Genomic DNA, 17,288 nt, shown 5'->3' with positions numbered 1-17,288 from the left:
CTAATCACATGTAAAGCATCAGGAACAACACTCACCTGTTAAAAGGTGAATTAATTCATATTGATTGACTGGAGACAGAATGAGACAGAAACTCAACAATCAGTGAGTGATAGTGTTTCTGTAAAGTTTTATTATAATTCATATGACTTAAAATATATAACCAGTCATATTTTCAATCACATGCTCAGCAAACAAATAAAACATCAGTAATACAAACCTCGTTAAAACAGGGAGCTCTCAGTTTGTGTACTTGGATTACCTGTAGGCAAAATTTATACTATTACTGCTAAATAAAGCTTTAATAAACTGGTCAAACCGGTTAGGTTGTTGCTGACTGAACTATGTTTGAACCTTTGAGATGCTGTTTATATCCCTAATCAACTAATTAGACCTTTGGAAATATACCTTTAGACAACAGGTGACCATTACAGACCAGTTTAGTCCATTCAGAGACAAGTTCAGACATTATCTGATCCACAGTTTACGACTTTATACATTCGCATTAGAACAGCTCACATTTTTGTGTTATTGGATTCATTTACAGTATTAAAACGCAAGTTAGTCAGTGTGCTAAGTTGGAATTGTGTTGGATTTAAAGTTTGGCACCAGTTAAATAAGTGTTAACACATTATAGATTTAAAGTCAAAAATGTCGGAAAAACAAAAATGGGAATAAACACAAAACAATACGAAGTAGAAGGAAAGTATATTTTAGTATTCAATATAAAGTGTTTAGTAAAAGAAAAGAAAGGCAGGATTTGTGTAAGTTGATGGTTTCACAGACTTACAGTTATCAACACAAACTAGATCTTCTAGGGTTTCTTAATATTCAGACAGCAAAATGTTACAACACTTAAAGCCGCAAAGAAAACGAGACAGGATGATGTGTGCCGCCCGGCACAAAGCTAGTGGTGTTTGTTGTGAGGTGGCAAAGATGAGAGACTGACGACAGACAGAGGTTGAAAGTCGACCAGCTGACATTAGTCTGTTTCTGAGGCTCATTGCTTTGACCAGTGGCTTTCCCAAACCCAAAACCTACCAGCTAACATCGACTGGCTGACCACCGTCTGTCTGTGTCTGCTGGAGATTTAGCTGATTTAGCTGCTGTTGATACATTTGAACCATTGCTAATGTGAAAAAAAATGGATTGATTATTGATAAGCATTAATTCAATTCAATTCAGTTCAATGCACTTTTATTTGTATGGCGCCAATTCGCAACAGAAGTTATCTCAAGACACTTTACAGTGTTTAAGGTTTAAGACCTTACAGAGAATAATTATACAAAAAATGATACAGAAAACCCAACAATCCCATTTGACCAAGCTTTAGGCAACAGTGGAGAGGAAAAACTCCCTTTAGAGGAAGAAACCTCCAGCAGAACCAGGCTCATGGTGGGCGGCCATCTGCCTCGACCGGTTGGGGTGAGTGGAAAGAGAAGAGAGAGAATAACAGCAGGCAATAAAGACAACAACAAGCAGCAAGAACATTGGGCAGGTCAACTGGATTCTGGAGATGTACAGCTCCAGGCCGAGGATACCTGCAGAAAAGTACAGAGAGAGGGAGACAGAGAGGAGGAAACACAACTACAGGAGAGAGAAGACACAAAGTTAATGACATGAAATGGTAGAATTAGAATGGATAGAGGAGAAAGGAGAGAGGAGAGGAGCTCAGATTATCAGTAGAGTTCCCCCAGCAGACTAATCTATAGCAGCAGAACTAAAAGATGGTTCAGAGTCACCTGATCCATCTCTAACTGTAAGCTTTATAAAAAAGGAAAGTTTGAAGTCTAGTCTTAAATATGGAGAGGGTGTCTGCCTCCAGAACCTGAACTGGGAGCTGGTTCCACAGGAGAGGGGCTTGGTAGCTAAAGGCTCTGCCTCCCATTCTACATTTGGAAACTCTAGGAACCACAAGTAAACCTGCAGTCTGAGAACGGAGAGTTCTGCTTGGAAGATAAGGAACTATGAGGTCTTTAAGATAAGATGGAGCCTGATTATTAAGGGATTTATAAGTGAGGAGAAGAATTTTAAATTCAGTTCTGGATTTAAGCAAAAATACATCACCTTTTAAAAGGTGATTTTAGAGATAATAAAACTTGTTTTCAGTTTAACCTGTAATTCTGCCTGCAGGGGGCCACCTACAGGCAGCAGCAGCAGACACAGCACCATCTACAGTGTTTCTGACAGAGTGAAGTTCAGTCCCTGTAGAAAACAATCAACACTGACCTGACAAAGTCTGACGATCACTGATTAACTTATTACTGTCTGCTGGAGGTCAGATGATAAAGTATAACCCAACACGTTAACTGTTTGTTGCTTTAATCTTATCCAGGTTCAAATTTCAGGTCACAAGACTCAACAAGGTGGAAATTCGTCTTCTGAGTTACAATTCTGTGGCCTAATGAGTCAAATGTAGAAAGCATAGAGAGGCTTACAAAGAGCAAAAACGGTGGAGAAAACTGCATAGGTCTAAACCAGCAGGACTTTGGAAGGTTGACTGTCACTGTTGGGATAAAAGTTGTAGAGCTCATCACTTGGATTCAAAACGCAGCTCTGAACAGATGTAAGAGTATAATTATGATGAACCTTGAGGAAACAGAATCGTGTTGACGCTTCACTCTGCGATTTCTTATGTTGTTACTAACGAATCAACGTGTCCAACGCCGAGAGGAGTTCCTCTGTCAGACCTTGACCTTCAACCTTCGATTTTCTGTGAGTGAGGATCAATAGATCCCAAATAAACCGCTGGACTGAGGCAGAGGACGTCATTGTCAGACTCTGGTTTATTTCCAAGTCATAGGTTTTTCAATGTGAGTACACAGACACGTGTACTGCTACATCCTCTAACTGCAGTATGAATACTGTTAGTATCGGTACAACTGTTAGTTCTAGTTTTCACATGTTGACACTCAGAGCCAGTGTTTGTACAAAGGAGAGAGTGTAATCATTGTCAGTGACCTACATACAGAGCTGCTGCTGAGCTGTTAATCATTCAACCCCCTGGGCTCTCGTTAAAAACGTGTGGGGGGGTGTCCCAGGGTTTTTGGGGTCTTACAGACAAACTCCTTTGCTTGTCGCTCCGTTTGCAGACGGCATGGCTCAGCTGGTAGAGTGTGTCCCCAACTTCTCTGAGGGCAGAAACAAAGAGGTTTGTGATTTCTTCTGTCAGCTGCTGTTCCTCCACAGTCTGAGGATGTTTGTTTCCACCAGGAACAAACCGAGTGTGGAGAGGTGTCGGAGCCGTTTTAAATTTATTATCTGTTCATTCAGCAGCAGAGTCATTAAAAATACATCAGTCAACACTTTAATCCTGGTTTCCACTGTGTTAGAATCTGGTAGGTACTGTTTAATTAATAAGAGTATTATTAGAAAATAAACGGTTAAGTCAGGATTGAGTCATTTTCCATTCAATTCAGTTTGTTAATGCTCCGATAATCATAATGACATGCGTTAAACCACAGGTTGTTTCAGAAGCAGATTAAAAAGTCTTTATGTTCTTATGTGCTGATGCCGGTGAGTAAATTTACCTCGAGCTGAGTTTTTTTTTTTGTCAAAAGTGAATTTTCAGTTTGTTCCAAATGATACAAAAAGTTTTAGAACACAACATGAAACTGAACTGAGGAGAAGCAGTAGATCAGAAAATCCAGAGCTTTTTGGTTTCATTATACTGTTTTAAAATCTGTGAGGTCTAAACTGTAAGAAAAACCTCGACCTTGACCTGTGTCCTGCTGCCTCTCAGGACTGTGCAGTAGTTAAACACAGAGTACGTCACCAGACAGATGTTGTTAAAATTTAGTAAAGAAAGACCAGTTCTCCCACATTGTTAGAGATTCAGTGTATTAACATTCAAACAAACTGCACAGTAAAGTCCCATGTAGTCACTTAGAGGTACTACAGTTACTGCAGTATGTGTGAGTAATCAACTCAACAAGTTTAGGTTCTGGTTCTCTGCAGTAAACTGACAGCTGTTCTCATGTTCCAGGTGATCGATGCCATCTCTGCTGCCATCTCCTCCACCTCCGGTTGCAGCCTGCTGGACGTCGACCCTGGGCCCTCAACCAACCGGACCGTCTACACCTTCGTGGGCTCTCCAGAGGCGGTGGTAGAGGGAGCTCTGAACGCCGCCCGTCAGGCCTTCAGCCTCATTGACATGAGCAAACACTCAGGTCAGCGGTCAGCAGCATCACACCTTCAGGTTTCACAAAGAAAGAGATTTCTAACGTATGTGTTACCTGTTCAGGTGAGCACCCTCGCACCGGAGCCATGGACGTCTGTCCCTTCATCCCCGTCCAGAACGTCAGCATGGATGACTGTGTCCACTGTGCCAACGTCTTCGGACAGAGACTGGCTGACATGCTGCATGTGCCCGGTGAGACTCTACAGGAAACTGATGAATGAACGAGGACGTTCTGTGAAAAGCGAAAAACACGTCATTCAGGTTTCTTATGAATAGCAAGTATTAGCAAACAGATTTCAACAATATCACTCAAAAAGGCTATGTAGGGTTTTTGTCTAAGTCTCTAAACCTGCAGCTTTAATATCTGGAAGTTGTGTCATGGCAGCTGAACTTCTTGTTAGGTTGAAACGTTTCTCTACTCATCAAGTAGCTTCTTCAGTCTAAAGATAGTTAGAGACACCGATTTATCCAGGTTTGGTTTCACTTCAAAGATGGCCGCGGGCAGCCGGAAGTCCGGTTCGTAGGTCGAAGATTTACTTCCGGAAATGGCCGCCGTCGCGAGTAGCGAGCGGCCGGCCGTAACTACTGAGAAAAACACTGGAGACCGGAACAAGGTGGGTTAGTAACAGTAACAAAAACACACTGAGAAATAAAAGCTAAGCCCAGTCCTCCTGGTTGCACACTCTTCGTCCGTAATCCAAAGCTCTAGTCGCGGGGCCAGTCCAGGGCCCGATTGTCAGTTAAAGCGTTAACAAGTCCATGACACAAAGCGAGGTCGATATCCAGTCCAGGGTCGGTCATAACAAATCGGAACGTTATCAAGCCAAAAACACAATCCTAGAAGCCGCAGTCGTATGGCAATCCGAGTCCAGAAAACCAGGGAAATCCCAGAAACAAACAGAGCCACAGGGAGGGTAGACGGAGCGGGGGAAGAAGGACAGTCTGAAGTATGAGCAGTAGAATTAAAGTACTGTACTAAAAGTAAAACTGCTGTTTGTGCAGTACAATTGTAAATTTACTTAGTTACATGTTCCCCCACAGTTTATCTTTATGGAGAAGCAGCGCGAAAAGAGTCAAGGAGGAGTCTCCCATCGGTGAGAGCCGGAGAGTACGAAGCTTTACCTGAGAAGGTGAGATGTCAATGATCAGACTTTCTCTTTTCTCTAAAGAGATGCAAATGAGAAGAGCCTCCAGAGAAAGGACAGAAACTGACTGAGAGCTGTCACAAGGTATTGTGGTACCATGTTAAGGCAGCTTTAGAGGATTTATAAATCAAACATTAGTGATTAGTGGACACCAGTTTATGAGGATTATGTTAAAATGAAACTGGTTCAACTTTCAGAAACATGTTCTGTCTCCACTCTTCAGATGGGGCTGTTGACATTGTGTCTTTTTCTCTCGTCCAGTTGAAGCGCGATGATTGGGCCCCTGACTTTGGTCCCGCAGCCTTCGTGCCGTCATGGGGCGCCACGGTAACCGGTGCTCGGAAGTTCCTGATTGCCTACAACGTGAACCTGATCGGCACTAAAGAACAGGCCCATCGCATCGCTCTGGACATCAGAGAGCAGGGCCGAGGGAAGGAGCAGGTGCATGCTGGGACATTGAGTCTGTTCTCAAATTGGGGAGGTCATACATGTTTTTGTGCTGCTTTTCACTGTAGTTTCTCTTTCATCTTCAGACTACTTACCGTTTATTATGTTGTTTGACCTAATAAAGGATGTAAGAGTAAAAACACCTGAGGAGCATTTCACGTTTGGTCTGTGATGATCAGGACACAAACAGATTTTTAGCTTGAACACAGTTGATTTAAAAAGTTAGAAATCTTTTTAAGAGGATTCTTTCATTTCATATTGTCCTTGTGTTTGGGCCAGCCTGGTCTGCTGAAGGCGGTGCAGGGTATGGGCTGGTACCTGGACGAGGCCAACCTGGCTCAGGTGTCCACCAACATCCTGGACTATGAGCAGACGCCCCTCCACGCTGTGTACGAGGAGATCTGCAGGGATGCTGAGGTTAGAGCTCGACACAGGTTCAGTTCAGGACGTGGAAAACTGTAGTTCTGAAGTTAAAACCTGTGAAATAAGAGACAAGTGAAAGGTTCAGATATGCAGCACTGGAAATAAAAACAGACTTGTAAGCACATTGTTGTTGGTGTGTTCAGGATCTGAAGCTGCCCGTGGTCGGCTCTCAGATCGTCGGTCTGATCCCTCTCAGAGCTCTGCTGGACTCGGCAAACTTCTACATCCACAGAGACCAGCTCTTCATCCTCGAAGAGGAGCACAAAGTTCGTCTGGTGAGCAGACGAGTCTTTGTAAAACCACACAAAGAGTGATTTTATCCCAGGACTGGGTGACCATTTGTTGGTTTGTGTGTCATCAGGTGGTCAGTAAACTTGGCCTCGACTCTCTGGGTCCGTTCAACCCCAAGGAGCGAATCATAGAGTGAGTTTCTCCACAGTTTGGCGGTTTCTGTTGGATGTTTAACACTTAACTAATATTCTCAGGTTGGACGTGTGATACGACTGAGCCCTTAATCTTAGCAAAAGATTATTTATCAGCTGGAACTGATCCAACAGCAGTCGGCAGACGTCTACACTTTGTCAGTGGCACAATAAAGAGAAGATATTGTTTGTGTTACCCGTGCAGGTACATGGTGAGGTCTCAGGACGACCGGCGGCTGGCGTCTCTGTCTCTGCAGCAGTTCGTTCAGAGTGTCGGAGCTCGGACAGCGGCTCCTGGAGGTGGATCGGTTTCTGCTGCTGTTGCTGCTCTGGTATGATTAAACCGGTTTCTCTGTGTTGGAGGAGGATCGGAGACGATGTGGCTGGTGGAGGAGCAACACGGAAACGAGTCCAAATAGAGAAATACATCTGCAGACATATACTGTCTCCTGCTAAAGTACTGAGATACTAAAATACTGAGATACTAAAACACTGAGATGCTAAAATACTGAGATACTTAACTAGTGAGTTACTGAAGTACTGAGATACTGAAGTACTGAGTTACTAAAGTACTGAGATACTGAAGTACTGAGATACTAAAATACTGAGATACTAAAATACTGAGATACTAAAATACTGAGATACTAAAATACTGAGATACTAAAACACTGAGATGCTAAAACACTGAGATGCTAAAACACTGAGATGCTAAAATACTGAGATGCTAAAACACTGAGATACTAAAATACTGAGATACTAAAACACTGAGCTGCTAAAACACTGAGATGCTAAAACACTGAGATACTAAAACACTGAGCTGCTAAAACACTGAGATACTAAAATACTGAGATACTAAAACACTGAGATGCTAAAACACTGAGCTGCTAAAACACTGAGATGCTAAAACACTGAGATACTAAAACACTGAGCTGCTAAAACACTGAGATGCTAAAACACTGAGATGCTAAAACACTGAGATGCTAAAACACTGAGATGCTAAAACACTGAGATGCTAAAACACTGAGCTGCTAAAACACTGAGATACTAAAATACTGAGATACTAAAACACTGAGATGCTAAAACACTGAGCTGCTAAAACACTGAGATGCTAAAATACTGAGATGTTAAAATACTGAGATACTAAAATACTGAGATACTTAACTAGTGAGTTACTAAAGTACTGAGATACTAAACTAGTGAGTTACTAAAATACTGAGATACTGAAGTACTGAGATACTAAAGTAGTGAGTTCCCGAAGTACTGAGATAGAAAAGTAGTGAGTTACTAAAGTATTGAGATACTAAAGGCCTGAGATACTAAAGTACTGAGTTACTAAAGTACTGAGATAATTAAATACTGAGATACTAAAGTACTGAGATACTGAAGTACTGAGATACTAAAGGCCTGAGATACTAAAGTACTGAGATACTTAAATACTGAGATACTAAAGTACTGAGATACTAAAACACTGAGATACTAAAATACTGAGATACTTAACTAGTGAGTTACTAAAGTACTGAGATACTAAACTAGTGAGTTACTAAAGTACTGAGATACTTAAATACTGAGATACTAAAGTACTGAGATACTGAAGTACTGAGATACTAAAGGCCTGAGATACTAAAGTACTGAGATACTTAAATACTGAGATACTAAAACACTGAGATGCTAAAACACTGAGATGCTAAAATACTGAGATGATAAAACATTGAGATACTAAAATACTGAGATACTAAGATACTGAAGTACTGAGATACTAAAACACTGAGATGCTAAAACACTGAGATGCTAAAACACTGAGATGCTAAAACACTGAGATGCTAAAACACTGAGATGCTAAAACACTGAGATGCTAAAACACTGAGATACTAAAACACTGAGATGCTAAAACACTGAGATGCTAAAACACTGAGATACTAAAACACTGAGATACTAAAATACTGAGATACTAAAATACTGAGATACTGAAGTACTGAGAGACTAAAACACTGAGATGCTAAAACACTGAGATGCTAAAACACTGAGCTGCTAAAACACTGAGATGCTAAAACACTGAGATGCTAAAACACTGAGATGCTAAAACACTGAGCTGCTAAAACACTGAGATACTAAAACACTGAGATGCTAAAACACTGAGATACTAAAACACTGAGCTGCTAAAACACTGAGATACTAAAATACTGAGATGCTAAAACACTGAGATACTAAAATACTGAGATGCTAAAACACTGAGATGCTAAAACACTGAGATACTAAAACACTGAGATGCTAAAACACTGAGATGCTAAAACACTGAGATACTAAAACACTGAGCTGCTAAAACACTGAGATACTAAAATACTGAGATACTAAAACACTGAGCTGCTAAAACACTGAGCTGCTAAAACACTGAGATACTAAAATACTGAGATACTAAAATACTGAGATGCTAAAACACTGAGATGCTAAAACACTGAGATGCTAAAACACTGAGATACTAAAATACTGAGATACTAAAATACTGAGATGCTAAAACACTGAGATACTAAAACACTGAGATACTAAAACACTGAGATGCTAAAACACTGAGATACTAAAATACTGAGATACTAAAACACTGAGCTGCTAAAACACTGAGCTGCTAAAATACTGAGATGCTAAAATACTGAGATACTAAAATACTGAGATACTTAACTAGTGAGTTACTAAAGTACTGAGATACTAAACTAGTGAGTTACTAAAGTATTGAGATACTGAAGTACTGAGATACTAAAGTAGTGAGTTCCCGAAGTACTGAGATAGAAAAGTAGTGAGTTACTAAAGTATTGAGATACTAAAGGCCTGAGATACTAAAGTACTGAGTTACTAAAGTACTGAGATACTTAAATACTGAGATACTAAAGTACTGAGATACTGAAGTACTGAGATACTAACGGCCTGAGATACTAAAGTACTGAGATACTTAAATACTGAGATACTAAAGTACTGAGATACTAAAGTACTGAGATACTAAAATACTGAGATACTAAAACACTGAGATACTAAAATACTGAGATACTTAACTAGTGAGTTACTAAAGTACTGAGATACTAAACTAGTGAGTTACTGAAGTACTGAGACACTAAAGTAGTGAGTTCCCGAAGTATTGAGATACTAAAGGCCTGAGATACTAAAGTACTGAGTTACTAAAGGCCTGAGATACTAAAGTACTGAGATACTTAAATACTGAGATACTAAAGTACTGAGATACTAAAGTACTGAGATACTTAAATACTGAGATACTAAAGTACTGAGATACTGAAGTACTGAGATACTAAAATACTGAGATCCTAAAGTACTGAGATACTAAAGTAGTGAGCTACAGAAGTACTGAAATACTCAAGTAGTGAGTTACTAAAGTATTGAGATACTAAAGTACTGATATACTAAAGTACTGAGTTACTAAAGGCCTGAGATACTGAAGTACTGAGTTACTAAAGTACTGAGTTACTAAAGGCCCGAGATACTAAAGTACTGATTCACTAAAGTAGTGAGTTCCTGAAGAACTGAAATACTAAAGTAGTGAGTTCCCGAAGTACTGAGTTACTCAAGTATTGAGATACTAAAGTACTGAGTTAATAAAGTACTGAGTTACTAAAGGCCCGAGATACTGAAGTACTGAGTTACTAAAGTATTGAGTTCCCGAAGTACTGAGTTACTAAAGTACTGAGATACTAAAGTACTGATTCACCAAAGTAGTGAGTTACCGAAGTACTGAGATACTAGGGAGTGAGTTCCCGAAGTACTGAAATACCGAAGTACTGAGTTACTCAAGTATTGAGATACTAAAGTACTGAGATACTAAAGTAGTGAGATACTGAAGTACTGAGATACTAAAGTACTGAGATACTAAAATAGTGAGTTACTAAAGTACTAAGATACTAAAGTACTAAGATACTAAAGTACTGAGATACTAAAGTACTGGCTTCCTAAAGACCTGGTTCCGTTTTTCAATCTATTTCTATATACTTTCCTTAAACCACATCCAACCGGACCTTTTGCATCAGATCAGGTTAGAGATCCAGAACTTGGAAAAACCAGCAGGACGTGAGTGTCAGAGGTTAAACTGAGGTGACAGGTGAAGTGACCTCCAGGTTCAGACCACCTGTCTAAGTCTTCATGATGTGTGTGTCCTGTAGGGTGCGGCGCTGGGAGCCATGGTGGGACAGATGACTTATGGGAAGAGGCAGTTTGAGAACCTGGACTCTGTGATGAGGAGGCTGATTCCTCCGTTTCACCAGGCCATGAACGAGCTGCTGCACATGGTGGACGCAGACTCGTCTGCCTTCAACAGCTACATGGTCAGTGTGTGTCCCACAGTCCACGTGTCCCTGTTCAGTGCTGCTGGTCTTAGTGTGGGGGGGTCATTCAACAAACTCAGACTGAATCAGACTGAGCACCGACCGAGCTGGGTTAGGGTTAGACTGGAAAAGCCCCGGACGTGTTGTCTGAGCTTGTCTGTTTTTCTCTGCTGCGAACGTCCACGCCGTTCAGCTCGAGGGTGATTCATGCTGGTCAGCTCAGAGTCTGAACGAAGCACAAACTCTGTGCTCGTCTGAAACTTTGTTCATGTCGGATTTGTGTTGATAGAATTTGTGTTTTGTTGTTGTAGGCAGCGCTGAAAATGCCGAAGACCACGGCGGAGGAGGTTCAAAGGTAAAAACTGAACATTAACGCTCAGACCAGCAGCTGCAGTGACACTCGGATGTGTTTCTGTGTCAGGAGAGAAGCTGCGATGCAGGACGGTCTGCAGCGAGCCGTGAGCGTCCCGCTGTCTCTGGCTGAGAAGATCAGCGTCCTCTGGCCGTGTCTTAAAGAAGTGGTCGCCTACGGAAACATCGCCTGCAAATCTGATGCTCAGGTGAGTCCCAGACACTCAGCTTCTACCTGAATAGACAGGTGTGCTGCTTCAGCTGACATTCACGGATTTCCTTTTTGATCCGGATTAAACTACTTTGGAAAATTCAAGTTTAAACGTGAGGTTCAATTAAAGTGACACCTCCCAAAATAGACCCAAATGTCACTGGTTTGAATCCCTCACGTTTTGTGTCAAAAGTAGTTTCGTGCTACTTCGTGTTTGTGGGTTCCAGGTAGCAGCTAAAGCTTTAGAGACGGCAGTGTTTGGAGCGTACTACAACGTCATGATCAACCTGAAAGACATCACAGACGACGTCTTCAGACTGGCTGTGAGCATCCTCAAGCTTTTTCAATGTGTTTGGTAAAGATCAGAACGTACTCGTTCATAACTTGTTTGGTTTTCTGTTGCTGTTCTGTGCTGCAGACTGAGAAGAGAGCATCAGTGCTGCTGCAGGAGGCGAAGGACAGCGCTGCCGCCATCCTCAGTGCTGCTGACAACAGGAAATAGGAGCAGTGGAACTGGATTAATGACTTTAATCAATGGGAACAATGACATGTTCCATTAAATACTAAAGAGCCAAGTGTAAATAATCAGTTATTTAATACTGGAGGTAAAACAAGGCATTGGCAGCAGAGTTTATAATAAAGAATTAATCTAATCTAAGCTCATGTGTGTGTTTGTGTTACCATTAAGGAAAAGGAGGGTTCTCCTGGACAGGTCTCTGGGTTTTCGAGAAAACTGGAGAACCTGGAAGACCTGACCCTTCCTCCACCTCATAGGCTGCCTCATGAATCTTCTGTTAAATGTGTAGTCCTTATGTATAGAGAGTGTTTGAGCTACGTATCTTCATGAGTTTCTCAGGTTTCCTCCCCCACCTTTAATACAGGATGTTGCGGTAACTTAGTAAATGACATTGTTTCCCAATTTAAATAAAATAAGTGCAAGCTGTGTAAAATGTGTTGGAATTTTCAATATTATTGATTTATTATCGGGTAATTAGTAAAATTACAAACACTGAACATGAAAAGTTTGAAAATGAGAAAACAATCACATTTAGTATTCATTACCCTACAATTAGCAAGAGTTAGAAATTTACCTGAAATTATTTAGTAGCCAAAGAGTCCTGCAGACTTTCAAGTCTTATAAATGAATGTTTGCATTGTATGTTTTCAGTGAAAAACTGAAACAACATCTGAAAAAATGGATCTGAACCTCTGAAAGGACAGAGTTGAATGTTGTGCACAACACAAGAGACAGATTTATAACACAGAAAAAAGTCATATTAGATATTTAAATCTTATTTTCGAATGTTTGTGTCAGCCTTATGGTTATGGAGTTCAAATAAAAAAAATACAATTAAAAAAAAGTAAAAAATTAAACAAGCTGTAAAAACAGGAGAAACAGTAGACAGCAGAGCAAAGTAACAAAAGAACACAGGAGAAGTGGCTCAGCTGAAAGTACCAACTCAAGACTAGAGAGCAAAGTAAAAACAAAAGCCGCAGCAGAAGGGGTTAGGTTCAAAGTCCGTAATCTGTGGTCAGGTCTATAGTCCAGGCAAAACACAAAGGGGATAGGGCAAGGCAGGGTCCAAGTACAGAGCTAAAAACAAAAAGCTTGGCAGTATACAAAAACAGACAAGAAACAAGGCTAGGGGCGCTGGAGAGCAGTATCCAAAACGGGGGGAGCTTTAAAAAGGAGCAGGGCAGACCAGGTGAAACAAATCAGGTGACAGGTGAGGACAGGGCTAGGACAGGAAATCAGGGCTTCACTGGTACAGCTCTGGCCTGGCTTAGGTCCTACTTGTCTGATCGAACCTTCAAGGTATCCTGGTAAGAGCAGGTTTCTAACTCAACAACACCAATACGGATCCGTACATACTGATCCTGATATTCTCTCCTCCACCAGCGACGAACAGTGTTTGTCTTTGTTAAATCAGCATCAGCAGCTTCCTGCTGTACTGTTATTGAAGAATCAGCTGCTGAGATCTGGTTCAGTTCTCTTCCTGCTGGAGACATCAGCAGAACCACAACACAGCTACACATTCAACACTTTGAGAAGATAAAATGTGTAAATGATATTTTCCATTTGTAAAAGTCAAGAGTTATTGTGTTTTTAGTTTCGACAGACGTGGACTCAGTTGTTGGTACCCTTCCATTAAACAGAGAAAAACCCACAAAGGTCACTGAAATAACTTGAAACTAATAAACGTAATAATAACTAAATATTCACTAAAAACTCATACATTTTGAGAGACAAAGCTTTTAAGTTGTGACAAAATATCAGTGTGTAGCTGTTGTTGTTCTGTCGACCAGAACTCAGCAGCTAATTCTTGAAACTAATCAACAACCAATCATATCAAATCATCATGTTATTATTTTATATATTTATATTTTCCTGACAGATTTATAAATGTGATGATTTAAAGAATACTCCCTCTTATTAAACTGGATATTTGATGATTTATAGATTTTATCTGCTATGATCAATACTCAGCTACCTGAACTGACCCACCTGGTCTCTTACTGCTTCAACTGAGGTTTTCAAAATAAAACTGAATGAAGCTTTTATTCTGACACATGGACATCCTGATTTCTGAAAGGCCCTCATGTGATCCTCTGAATGACTTCCTGTCCTCTGCTGCTGGACTTAGATGACAATGGGACCTTTTGTTCCCAGATGTGACTGTGATGATACTGGGAGCTCTGGTCCATGCGCTGCCTCCCAGTAAACAAAGACACACACACAGGAAGTTGCAGCGACCTCAGTCCGACACTGAACTCTGGGTTTTCTCTTAATGATCAGTTAGATGTCAGAAACGAGTTAAAGAGTTTGAGTCAGACAGAAATGTTCACAGTATAAATACATGTCTGTGTAGTATTACTGTGGTACTAGTTTGTACTTCCAAATCCATAATCCAGCCTCCAAATAAACCAAAAAAATCTATTACAGAGACTTACAGAGCCAAAGTCCTCAGGACCAGGTTTAACAGGACTGGAAAGCTGGACCACGGAATCAACACCAACACCAGCTGACAGACTGAACACAGGTGATCAGAGCATGCAGGTGATGAACCACTGCAGGATTTCTGGAAACTAGGTCATAATCAGCAAAACATCTGATCTGAACCAGGAAGTAAATAGCTGGACCTGGAGACACAGGAAGTCTGATTCAGGTGTTTTAAAGTCCACAGACTGTGAAAACTGATAAAACCACACATTCAGGTGATGCACAGGTAAGTTTGTCCAGGTCACCATACGTTGGTCTCTGTCTCTAAAACTGGTTTGTTTTTGGACTGTTGAGGTTTTATAAGTCTGTTTTGGACTCTGGCTGTTTTCCTTAGATAATCAGAATCCTGTAGATAACGTCTGGTCTCCAGGTCTCGGACTTTCCTTCCTGCTCCTGGTGCTGCAGTTTGATTAGCGGCACTGAAACTAGGTTTGGTTTTCAGAGAGTTTCACAGAGGCCGGTTCTGGATTTAATTTAAGTCAATTCAATTCAATGTTATTTATATAAATCCCAACAAAAGTCATCATAAGGCTCCTTACAGTGTTTAAGGTTTAAGACCTTACAAAGTATAACTGAAGACACAGAATTATATAGAAAACCAACAACCCCACTGAGCAGCACCAGGCGACAGTGGAGAGGAAAAACTCCCTTTAGAGGAAGAAACCTCCAGTAGAACCAGGCTCAGGGTGGACGGCCATCTGCCTCGACCGGTTAGGGTGAGTGGAAAGAGAAGAGAGAAAAGAACAGCAGGCAACAAAAAACAACAACAAGCAGCAAAAACACTGGACAGGTTGGTAGGACCAGTAACTGGACACTGGAGATATACAGCTCCAATGAGGAGGATACCTGCAGAAAAGTACAGAGAGAGGGAGACAGAGAGGACGAAACACAACTACAGGAGAGAGAAGACACAAAGTTAATGACATGAAATGGTAGAATTAGAATGGATAGAGTAGAAAGGAGAGAGGAGAGGAGCTCAGTGTATCAGTAGAGGTCCCCCAGCAGACTAACCTACAGCAGCAGAACTAACTATAAGATTTATATAAAAAAGAAAGTTTTAAGTCTAGTCCTAAATGTGAAGAGGGTGTCTGCCTCCAGAACCTGAACTGGAAATTTACATTTTACAACCTCAGATCTGTGTACACACAAGTACACAAAAGTACACACGAAAACATACAAATGTGAGGATTTAGTTTCACACCAAGCTGTGCATAAGACAATAAAACCTGCAGCAGGGTCTGTGTGAGGATGACGCACATAATCTGGTTTAGACGAGTCCGTCCGGAACCGGCTTGGTCCCCAGAGCGTCACATGGCCCTGACCACAAGGATCCTTCTTTGCTGAGCATCTGACAAACACATCATGGATTTCCTACAGGGCAGACAGAGACCTGCTGCTGTAAGAAACCAGCAGGGACCTGCCTTGCATCCTGGACTCGGTCTGTGAGGGGCTGAGGGTTGAACCGTGTTGGCAGAGCGAGCTGAGAGTGGCAGCGTTTCCCTGTTTGCTTTCATGATGAGAGCTGCTGTAGAACAATGTGAGGATGAGGGGGTCACCTTCCACTGGGACCACATGACGCACCAGACCAGATTCTCCAAACCACAGCTCCATTGTCCCAGAAAGGAAAAGGGCAATTAAAGAGAAGGTGGTGGTCTGCGGGAACCTGCTGCTCCGACTCTTTCATCCTCACTTATCTGAGAGAGTGTGACACTCCTCAGTTTATCTATCAGTGTGAGGCCCCAGACCTGCCAATCCTGCTGAGTCCAGTTAGGTTGACAGATTCAGTGCTGCGATCAACCTTATTTCTCATCTTGGATCATTTAGTTTAATTTAACTGAAATACTTTGGCAGGTTGTCGTGGTTTCTCTGTGTTGGGGTCACATGGTGCAGATGGTGGACTGATATGGACTGATGTGGATCCAGCTGCTGCGGGCCGACAGATGTGAATGAACGTATTGTTGAAGCAGAACAACAGCAGCTCTCAGGATGTGGATCAGTGCTGCTGATCAACATGTGGTTTCCCCCAATTGCAAAAACTCTAAACAGCCAGAAACCTGTGGCCAGATGAGAAATTCTGGTGGACGTCTGTGTGTGAAACATGCTGTGGGTTTTGTGATTTCAGTAGGAACTGAGCGAACTGAGCCGAGACAGAATCCCTGAACAATAATGGAACACAGGATAAAAACCAAACAATAAGAACTGTCCCACAACCACGTGATAGAGTCAGGATCAGGACTGAGCCGCATCGCTGTCCTGTATAGAACTCTCATTGCCCGTAACCTGGACTTTATAAGGACCTGACCTCACTGACATGAGACAGACGAAAAACCTCTGTTTTTCAGAAACAGAGAAAAAAGATCCACAAACCACCAGAGAGAAAACAAGACCAGAAACAAAAAACTTGACTTCAGGTGACTGAACTGAAAAATTAATTAGTTGATCGTTGATTTAATGTCAGAAAACTGTGAAATGTTTCTTTAATCTCTAAAACCTGGATGAACATGTTTTTCTTTTCTGACCAACGTTAAACACAGAAATATTCAGAGGAAACTCGCTAATATTCAGACAAACTCATTAATATTCAGAGGAAACTCATTAATATTCAGACAAACTCATTAATATTCAGAGGAGACTCGTTAATATTCAGACAAACTCATTAGTATTCAGAAGAAACTCGTTAATATTCAGAGGAAACTCGTTAATAGTCAGAGGAGACTCATTAATATTCAGAGGAAACTCATTTATATTCAGAGGAAACTTGTTAATATTCAGAGGAGACTCATTAAAATTCA

At 41.2% G+C, this 17,288-nt stretch overlaps 1 protein-coding gene across 1 annotated transcript; it reads left to right on the top strand.

Annotated features, from left to right (window-relative positions):
• The first annotated feature begins 3,005 nt into the window (after positions 1–3,005).
• On the top strand, positions 3,006–12,148 carry ftcd (formimidoyltransferase cyclodeaminase). The gene is made up of 14 exons (XM_026363088.1): positions 3,006–3,148; positions 3,983–4,166; positions 4,241–4,369; positions 5,219–5,307; positions 5,584–5,763; positions 6,049–6,186; positions 6,336–6,467; positions 6,554–6,615; positions 6,820–6,946; positions 10,772–10,933; positions 11,245–11,288; positions 11,355–11,493; positions 11,723–11,818; positions 11,914–12,148. The coding sequence occupies exons 1-14, from the start codon at positions 3,095–3,097 to the stop codon at positions 11,995–11,997; spliced, it is 1,620 nt and encodes a 539-aa protein (XP_026218873.1). The 5' UTR covers positions 3,006–3,094; the 3' UTR covers positions 11,998–12,148.
• Positions 12,149–17,288: the final 5,140 nt, after the last annotated feature.

Source organism: Anabas testudineus, chromosome 2, assembly GCF_900324465.2.
Source record: "Anabas testudineus chromosome 2, fAnaTes1.2, whole genome shotgun sequence".
In the NCBI taxonomy this organism is placed as follows: Eukaryota; Metazoa; Chordata; class Actinopteri; order Anabantiformes; family Anabantidae; genus Anabas; species Anabas testudineus.
The sequence above is the reverse complement of the archived record's forward strand: the minus strand, read 5'-3'. Positions and strand labels throughout refer to the sequence as shown.